Source organism: Cannabis sativa, chromosome 4 (genome assembly GCF_029168945.1).
Source record: "Cannabis sativa cultivar Pink pepper isolate KNU-18-1 chromosome 4, ASM2916894v1, whole genome shotgun sequence".
Classification (NCBI taxonomy): Eukaryota; Viridiplantae; Streptophyta; class Magnoliopsida; order Rosales; family Cannabaceae; genus Cannabis; species Cannabis sativa.
The window spans coordinates 71807885-71817981 of NC_083604.1; the positions used below are offsets into that span (position 1 = coordinate 71807885).

Sequence of the window (10097 nt, forward strand, 5' to 3'; positions counted from 1 at the left end):
AGTAAAAGTTTAATTTTAACGTACTTAACTACACTCCCTGTGGGATCGACCTCACTCCTAGTGAGTCTACTACTTGAAACGATACGTACACTTGCGTGTGCTAAATATCGCAACAAGTTTTTGGCGCCGTTGCCGGGGATTGTTAGTTAATATTATTAAAAATTAAATTTTGTTCTAATTTGGTTTTTCTTTTCAATTATAGTACTAATCCTGTTTGTTTTAGAATCTTATCTTTTTCAGGTTTAAGTCAAGGTGCAATCGTGAGATTACTTGAAATAGAGAAGACTTGTAAAAAGAACAGAAGAAGGAAGAGATTGGAAAGAGCGGCAGTAGAGATTGAACAAAGTCATGGCTGACAACGCCAATAATGGCAACAATGACCGTAGCCTGAGGGATTATTTGCTTCCTAACTTGACAGGGGCTAGATCTTGTATAAGACCACCTGCCATCGATGCCAACAATTTTGAAATCAATCCAGCCATACTGCAGATGGTCCAATCTTCAGTCCAGTTTGGGGGACTGCCATCAGAAGACCCAAACATGCACCTCGCCAACTTCGAAGAGCTGTGTCAGACATTCAAGGTGAATGGAGTTAGCGATGACGCCATTAGGTTAAGGTTGTTCCCATTCTCACTAAGGGAGCGAGCCAAAAGTTGGTTAGTTTCTTTACCAACTCACTCAATCAACACTTGGGAGGAATTGGCCCTGAAATTCCTGTCCAAATTCTTTCCTCCTGCGAAGATTGCCAAGCTGAGAGCTGACATCAACAACTTCACCCAACATGACGACGAATCTCTTTATGAAGCCTGGGAGAGATTCAAGGACTTATTGAGGAAGTGCCCAAACCATGGGATTGAAAAGTGGTTACAAGTGCATAACTTCTATACTGGATTACTGAACAACACCCGAACACTGATAGATGCTGCCGCTGGTGGAGCTTTCATGAGGAAAAGTGCTAATGAGGCCTTTGAATTACTTGAAGAAATGGCCATAACTAATCAACAATGGTCAACAGAGAGAGGCCCAACTAAAAAGGTTGCAGGTATGCAAGAAGTTGATGCAATCACCAAGTTGACAGCCCAGGTGGAGGCATTAACAAAGTTGGTGACTGCACAAGCCAAACAAGCTCAAGTTGTCTGCAAGTTGTGTGGAGGACCTCATACTACTGACACCTGCCCTATAGATGTCGACAGTTTGCCAATGGAGCAAGCCCACGCCATTGGAAACTATCAGAATAATTATGGTCGTCAGCAGAACTTCCAGAAGCAGTTTCCTAATCAGCAACAACAAGGGTTTTATCCTCAGCAAAGCCAACATCAACAACAACAGGACTCTAGTGTAGGGTCTAATCCTCAATTAGACATGTTGCTACAATTCATGACAGAGATTAAGTCATCCATTAAGGTCTTGGAAAACAAAGTGGAGCAGTTGGCTTCTCAAAACACTAACAGGACTCAAGGTAACTTGCCTAGCACTACTGAAGTCAATCCAAAGGAGAATTGTAATGCAATTACCTTGAGAAGTGGTAAGACCTATGATGGGCCAAACAAAGACAAGCCAAAGGAGGAAGATGATGTAGAGACAACACCTACACCAGAGAAAGAGAAGACTACTGATGGTCTTCCACAAAAAGAAACACCACCTCCAATCAGCATTGACCATCACATCAAAATTCCTTATCCTCAAAGACTTCACAAGAACAAGATGGATAAGCAGTTTTTGAAATTCCTGGAAATATTCAAGAAACTGCATATCAACATCCCATTCATAGAGGCTTTGGAACAGATGCCAACTTATCTGAAGTTCATGAAAGATATCCTATCTAAGAAAAGAAAGTTGGAAGAATTTGAGATGGTGGCACTTACTGAAGAGTGCAGTGCGGTCCTGCAAAAGAAACTACCACCCAAGCTAAAAGATCCGGGTAGTTTCAACATTCCATGCTCAATAGGGGGTTCGATACAAACAAAAGCTTTATGTGACTTGGGAGCCAGTATCAACTTAATGCCCTTATCTATGTTTAAAAGATTAAAATTAGGGGAAGCCAAGCCCACAACAGTGACTTTACAGATGGCAGATCGTTCTTTGACTCATCCTCGGGGTATAATTGAAGATGTTTTGGTAAAGGTTGGTAAGTTCATCTTCCCTGCTGATTTCTTAATACTTGACATGGAGGAAGATGAGAATATTCCTATCATCTTTGGAAGACCATTCCTAGCAACGGGAAGAGCATTAATTGATGTACAGAAGGGGGAGTTAAAGTTGCGTGTTCAAAAAGAAGAAGAGACTTTCAAGGTATTTGCCGCAACTGAAATTCCTACTTGTTGTCTAGTGGAAGTTGTAAAGGATGATCGAGAAGTAACTACTAACAAGAAGAAAGGAAAGTCTAAAGAACGCTTTCGAACTTTTCGACGACGTATGAAAAGACTATTGTGTGAGAATTATGAAGGTGACTCTCAATCTAAGGAAAGCTTTAAAAATTGCAACATTGGAGGTCAGTTTTCTTCGTTTGGCACAAAGGCCCTCATGGATGCGAGAGGTGGATTCTACCCGCCACCACCACCACCGCCATACTGACATGGCGCTCAGGTAAGTTCCCTTCCCTTTAGTTTAATGTCACATTAGGGACAATGTGTCACTTTAGTTTGGGGGGTGAACTTAAATTTTAAATTTTAATTTTAATTTTTTATTTTTAATGTAAGTTAATTTTCTTAATATGAGTCAATTTGAAAGTAGGTAGATAGCATGATTTGAAAAGTTCATTTATTTTTCGAAAAATCCGTGTGCTTGGTGATATCACATTCTTGACTAATTTTAATTTTATACTTAAAAGAACATAGAATCATATTAGGTAATTTTCTAGTAATTGAATTGGTTTATGTATGCTAATTTGATATGTGAAAAGTTGTTTGAAAAATTCTAGAACTTGCTTGCTTGCTATTTGAGGCGAAATAATAAATTATGCATGACTAGGAAAGTGATTTAGGCAATTTTTTGGATCGATTGTGCCTTTCAAGCCATCCTTGTAATTTTTATCCTAGTTACCCTTTTTGAGCCTTAACCTATTCTTTGTTCTACACATATTGAGCCTAAAAAGATAAACCCATAAATATCCAACATTTCAAACCTAATCATACCATAAGTAGATCTTTAGTTTGGGAGAATTTGGATGGGAAGTTTGTTGTATGTGTGTGAAAAAAGTGTCAAAATTGAGAGAATATAAAAAAAATTGATTGGCAACAACTTGAAAAAAAAAAAAAATCTGACAACTAGTGTCAAATCTAGAAAAAAAAGTGATAAATATAAAGTTGTTGCAACCTTGTTGAAAAAAAAAATATCTCTCATACAATTAGAAAAGGGGGTATTGGGATTGTGTGAAAAATATTTTGGGAGACATGATTGGAGAAGCTTATGGTATAGTAAAGCTTAAAATGACTATTTCGACTACCTTTACCCTAAGCCTAACATTATAAGCCTAGAAAGACCTTCTGATTCTTGGTTGTGCATTAATTTATATTAGTGGAGAATAGTAAGTAGTGCAAGCATATGGAATTTTGGGTTAGTGGATTGATGATTTTAATTGGTATGCATAAAGTGGTTTAATTGTTAGGTAATTGCATTCTATGGTTTCATGAGCTAAATGAAAATAAATTGAAATCTGTCAAGGGTGTAATTGAACTGAAATTCTGGATTATATGCATAAGTGAATTTTTTTTCACAATCATGTTATTGAAGCTACTTGAAAATTACCCATGTTTTGAATATTGACTTGTTTAATGTTTATTTAGTGTCTTACTCGAGGACGAGTAAAAGCTTAGTTTGGGGGAATTTGTTAAGTTATTTTTAGTATTAATTTTAGATTAAGTTTAGTATATTTTTAATTGAGTTTTAATCATGTTTGGAGTATTTTTACGCTTGTTGTTATTTATTTGTGCAGATTTAAAATAGAAGAAGATTAGAAAAATATCAGAGAAAAAGATGGGAAAAAAGATAAAAATATCATGATATTTAAAATAGAGAAAATTCTGCAAGGAAATAAAGCCAAAACTTAAAGCCTGAATTCGACGATGTTTTGATTAGATTTTGGAAAAGGTCAAAACATGAAAGTTCTAGATCTCTCTTTTATCTTTCCGGAACACCTTGAATCGTCCAATTCCAAGCAATATCAAGAGTCTAACACCCTAACTAACTTAGGCGTATTACGTGATTTTTAAACGTACTGTGCAGCTCGTTGCTAATCAACGAGGTTTATGGAAAAACGTGATTAATTAAAATTTTGCTTTTTAATTAAACTTATAAACCATATTACAAAAGACTCGGGATCCCGATTTATAAAATCATTTACAAAAGTTTTAACTGTTTAACTATTACATAAAATTAAAAGTCGTCTAACGACCAGTTACAAAAATTCAGCCTTGCTGTCCCGAGGATCGTACGCTCCAGGCCTAACCGCCCCGACATGTACAATCTCATAAGCTCGCTCACGGTCCATCAGCTATAGCCTTGCCTTTACCTACACATGAACATAAACTGTGAGTCGACAGACTCAGCAAGAAAAGCATAATAATATCATACATAATTCTAACTGCCGTGTCCAACACGATACTGAGTCCCGCTACTGCCATGTCCAACATGGTACTGAGCCACTACTGCCATGTCCAACATGGTACTGAGTTTTGAACGTTCATAGGGACGGTACTATTGACAAGTATCCTCCTGATCGGTCGAACCGGTCATACTCCGGCTGCTGGTCATACTCCAGCCTGTACCGACGGGATAGGTCAATAGCACGGAACCACCAACCAAGTGTCAGCCTGATCGGTCGAACCGGTCATACTCCGGCTGCTGGTCATACTCCAGCCTGTACCGACGTGACAGGGTTGGATGGTTCGAAGCCTAAATACATAACTAATGTAATCTAGCAGGCTTCCTACATGCACGCTAAACATGTAATCTACATATGCATACTGTTATACTAATCTTACCTGGATTCCGATTTCAGGTGTGCCGGTCAACCTGACTGGAACTGAAGCTGAGCGGCGGATTACTGGCTCCTAAACCATAAAAATCACAACGCTATAAGTGACACGCTAAATCACTTCCCGGGGACTAAAACTTGGAACTAAAAGTTTCCCTATCGATAAAAAGCATGGCAATACCCCTAAAAACATAAAAACGAGGAAAACTAGGGTTCGGAAAAATTCCCCAACCGGTAGACCGGTTGCCCAACCGGAATTCCGGTTCTGGGAATTACTGGACACCCATCCGGAATTCCGGTTGCACAACCGGAATTTCGGTTCCTCGCAGGAATTTTTGAAAAATTCCTAACTTGATCAATTCAAACCCAAATCAATCCAAACCTTCCAGACCTGTTCTAAGTACCCTAAAGAACAAATCCTAGGCATCAAACTAACCCAGAATTCACAGATACACAAAATGCCATTAAAGACCAAGCTTTGAGTTCCAAAACTCAACTTGGTTAAAATCCACTAATCATGCAATAAAACCTGGTTAATTCTACTTAACTAAGCATGAATAAGCTTCTGAAAACACACAAGAACAACAGCAACAACATAGTAACAGATTACACAATATTTCATCAAAATCACACATTTTGCATAGAAAATTTCAAGCTTTGCACAACCTATCTAGCATGCTTTCCAACCTAACTAAACATAATTAATCCAATATTTTGAACATAAAAATAACAACAATCACAAGCAGCAGCAACAACATCCAAATTAACATGCATTTACTCATATTTTTCATCAAAAACTCAAGAATTTAAGGAAGGAAGAAGATGAGCTAACCTAGCTTGCAAAGGATCTTAAGATGAGAAGAATCAACAAGTAAAAATCAAAGGAGGAAACCCACTCCTTGCTGCTCAAGCTTCAGCCGAAAATGAGAGGAAAAAAGAGCTTTTCTTTGAAATTTTTCTTTCTTTTCAACACTTAGTCTAATTTTGTAAAAATTGGAGAATAAAACAAAGCCATTTATCTCATTTATTTCAGCCACAAAACAATTAAAATAAACATTTAATTTCCAAATAAAAGTCACTAAAAGACAAAAAGTCATTGGGGCAAAAAGACCATTTTGCCCCTCCACCATAAAATCACATAAATCATACTAAAGGGGTATTTTTGGGAAATTCTAAATTCCCGGCCATTCCCGACATTCCCAATGTCTAAAACCCGTCCCCAAATTACTAACATACTAAGTTGTGATTTCTACTGAGCCAAACGCCGAGTTCCAAAATACCGGACACCGGAAATGCGAAATATAAAAACTACTGATGACATAATCATGCATTTCTGAATTCCATAAATAACAGTAATAAATTATTTAAATAGCTATAAATAATTTCATAATTAATCACAATTAACTGATAATTTCCAAATTAGCTAAGCGGGCTTTACAACTATTCCCCCTTAAAAGGATTTCGTCCCCGAAATCTAACCTGAATAACTCTGGGTATTGAGCTCGCATATCTGACTCAAGCTCCCAGGTGGCTTCTTCCACCTTACTGTTTCTCGAGAGAACCTTGACCAAAGCTATGGTCTTATTCCGAAGGACTTTATCCTTTCTATCCAGGATCTGCACTGGCTGTTCCTCATAGGTCATGTCTGGCTGAAGCTGAAGACTCTCATAACTGAGTATATGAGAGGGGTCTGAAACGTATTTTCTCAACATTGAGACATGGAATACGTTGTGCACTGCTGACAAGGCTGGAGGCAATGCTAACCGATATGCCACTTGACCTATCTTCTCGAGAATCTCGAAAGGTCCTGTAAATCTAGGGCATAACTTGCCTCTTTTCCCGAAACGTTTAATCCCCTTCATCGGAGATACCCGTAAAAACACATGTTCCCCTAATTGGAACTCAACATCCCTGCGTTTCGGATCTGCGTAACTCTTTTGTCTGCTCTGTGAGGCAAGCATTCTAGCTTTTATCTTCTCTATCGCCTCATTGGTCCGCTGAACTGACTCTGGACCTAGGTATTTCCTCTCCCCTGTCTCATCCCAGTGGATAGGGGATCTGCATTTCCTACCGTACAACAGTTCATAGGGAGCCATCCCTATCGTACTCTGATAACTGTTGTTGTAAGAGAATTCTATCAACGGTAGATACTTACTCCATGAGCCTTCAAAGTCCATAACACAGGCTCTCAACATATCCTCCAATATCTGAATTGTCCTTTCGGACTGACCATCTGTCTGAGGATGGAATGCTGTACTGAATTTCAGCTTTGTACCCATTGCCCGTTGCAAACTTTGCCAAAATTTGGAGGTGAATTTCGGATCCTTGTCCGAAACTATAGACTTCGGTACCCCGTGAAGTCTCACTATCTATCTGACGTACAGTTCTGCCAACTGATCCACTGAAAATGTTGTTCTGACCGGCAGAAAATGAGCAGATTTCGTAAATCGATCCACTACTACCCAGATGGAATCAAATAAACCCGTGGTCCTAGGTAACCCGACCACAAAATCCATCGTAATATCTTCCCATTTCCATTCTGGTAGGGTTAGAGGCTGCAACAACCCTGCTGGTCTCTGATGTTCAGCCTTAATCTGCTGACACGTGAGGCATCTCGATACGAATTCTACCAAATTCTTCTTCATACCGCTCTACCAGAAGTACGGTTTCAAATCTTGGTACATCTTGGTGGTGCCGGGATGCAGAGAATATGGGGTAGAATGAGCCTCCTCAAAGATCTCATTTCTAAGTTCCGCACTGTTCGGAACACAAACCCTGGCTTTATACAAAAGCATCCCACTATCTGACATCGAAAAGTCTTTGGCTTGACCAGCCAATACCTCATTTCGGATCTTCACTAACTCCGGATCTGTCATCTGAGCGACCTTTATTCTTTCCAACAGATCAGATTGCAGCGTCAAGTTGTGAAGCTGACCTATCACAAACTCAATGCTGGATCTAACCATATCCTCTGCTAGCTGAGGTGAGATCTGAACCATGCTAGCTACTTGCCCGGGACCCTTTCTGCTCAGGGCATCAGCCACTACATTGGCTTTTCCGGGATGATAGAGGATCTCGCAGTCATAGTCCTTTACTAGTTCCAACCAACGCCTTTGTCTCATGTTCAAATCTTTCTGAGTAAAGAAATACTTGAGACTTTTATGGTCGGTATAGATCTCACACTTCTCCCCGTAAAGGTAATGCCGCCAAATCTTCAGTGCAAAAACCACTGCGGCCAATTCTAAATCATGAGTTGGGTATCGCTGTTCATAATCCTTTAACTGACGGGAGGCATAAGCGATAACCCGGTCGGCTTGCATCAATACACACCCCAAACCCTGTTTGGATGCGTCACAGTAGACTACGAACTTCTCCTTGTCTGAAGGCAAAGCTAGCACCGGAGCGGTAATCAATCTGCTTCAGCTCCTGAAAGCTAGCTTCACATTTATCTGACCAGATAAATCGCTGATTCTTCTTTGTAAGCTCGGTTAGGGGCATTGAAATTTTGGAGAACCCCTCCACGAACCTACGGTAGTACCCAGCTAATCCCAAGAAGCTTCTGATCTCTGTCACTGTCTTCGGTCTCGGCCAATCCCTGACGGATTCAATCTTCCCGGGATCTACCTTGATCCCATCTTTGCTCACAATGTGCCCTAGGAAGGACACCTGAGATAGCCAGAACTCACATTTCTTGAACTTAGCGTAAAGCTTATGTTCTCGAAGTCGTTGCAGTACCATCTGAAGATGTAACTCATGCTCCTCTTCTGATTGAGAGTACACGAGGATGTCGTCGATAAACACAATCACACAAATATCGAGGAAATCCTTGAATACTCTATTCATCAGGTCCATGAATGCTGCAGGAGCATTGGTTAGTCCGAATGACATAACCAGAAACTCATAATGTCCATACCTAGTGCGGAAAGCCGTCTTTGGAATGTCCTCCTCTCGGATTCTCAACTGATGATAACCCGAACGGAGATCAATCTTAGAAAAGACCGTCTTCCCCTGAAGCTGATCGAACAAGTCATCGATCCTAGGTAATGGATATTTATTCTTCACCGTCACTTGTTCAACTCCCCGTAGTCGATGCACATCCTCATAGACCCATCCTTCTTCGACGAACAAAACCGGGGCTCCCTGTGGTGACACACTGGGCCGAATGAACCCTATGTCAAGCAACCCTTGGAGCTGAATCTTTAATTCCTTAAGTTCAGCTGAAGCCATCCTATACGGGGCTTTGGAAACCGGATCCACCCCTGGTGCCAAGTCAATCACGAAATCAATCTCCCGCTGAGGTGGTAACCCTGGAAGTTCTTCGGGAAAGACGTCCAAAAATTCCCGAACCACTCTGATGTCCTCTGGCCGAATGGTGTCTGGCCGAGTGGTGTCCACCACCACGGCCAGAAACCCTAAGCACCCACCGTGCAACAATTCTCTCGCTGACATAGCCGAGATCACCGGGATCCGAGATCCCTGAACTGAACCAACAAATACAAATGGTTCTTCACTTTCCGGTTGGAAGACCACCATCTTCCTTTTACAGTCAATGCTCGCCGAATATTTAGATAGGAAATCCATTCCTAAAATAATATCAAATTCGACTAAGCTCATCTCTATCAGATCAGCGCTTAACTCTCTACCATCTATCCTGATCGGCATAGACCTAATCCACCTATTGGAGATAACCAATTCCCCGCCAGGTAACAGGGTTCCAAACCCTGATTCATATCTATCATAGGGTCTACCCAATTTACTAAAGATTCTGGCCGCCACATAAGAATGTGTAGCCCCAGAATCAAACAGCACTGAATATAGTGAGTTGTTAATAGAAAGCTGACCTGTGACTACTGATGGGCTGGCATCTGCATCAGCCTGCGTGATAGCGAACACCCTGGCTGGAGTGGGTATCGCTGGAGCTCTCGGTGCCTCTGGTCGGAGCTGGGGACATTCCCTCTTGAAGTGTCCGGGCATGCCACAATGAAAGCATCCCTGACCTTTGCACTCACCCCGATGATGCCTCTTGCAGCTAGGGCACTCGGGGTAGGAGAATCGGGTCTCAGTACCACCAGGACGACTCCCTCTGTTCTGGTTCCCCCGAAACCTCTTGTTCTGACTCGAG

General features: G+C 40.8%; 1 protein-coding gene and 1 non-coding gene across 2 annotated transcripts; one reads left to right on the forward strand and one right to left on the reverse strand.

Annotated features, from left to right (window-relative positions):
* The first annotated feature begins 348 nt into the window (after positions 1 to 348).
* On the forward strand, positions 349 to 2574 carry LOC115717658 (uncharacterized). The gene is made up of 2 exons (XM_061113957.1): positions 349 to 1921; positions 2177 to 2574. Exons 1-2 carry the CDS (start codon positions 349 to 351, stop codon positions 2572 to 2574), a joined length of 1971 nt encoding a protein of 656 aa, XP_060969940.1.
* Positions 748 to 854, reverse strand: LOC115718263 (small nucleolar RNA R71). The gene has a single exon (XR_004011846.2). It is a non-coding gene; the product is annotated as a small nucleolar RNA R71 (small nucleolar RNA).
* Positions 2575 to 10097: the final 7523 nt, after the last annotated feature.

Bases quoted from the DNA above. Each gene is read 5' to 3' on its own strand.
- LOC115717658 (XM_061113957.1), top strand. From the start codon at position 349: ATGGCTGACAACGCCAATAATGGCAACAATGACCGTAGCCTGAGGGAT. The intron at 1,922-2,176 runs GTAGTTTCAACA...ACATGGAGGAAG, and splicing joins ACCCAAGCTAAAAGATCCGG to ATGAGAATATTCCTATCATC.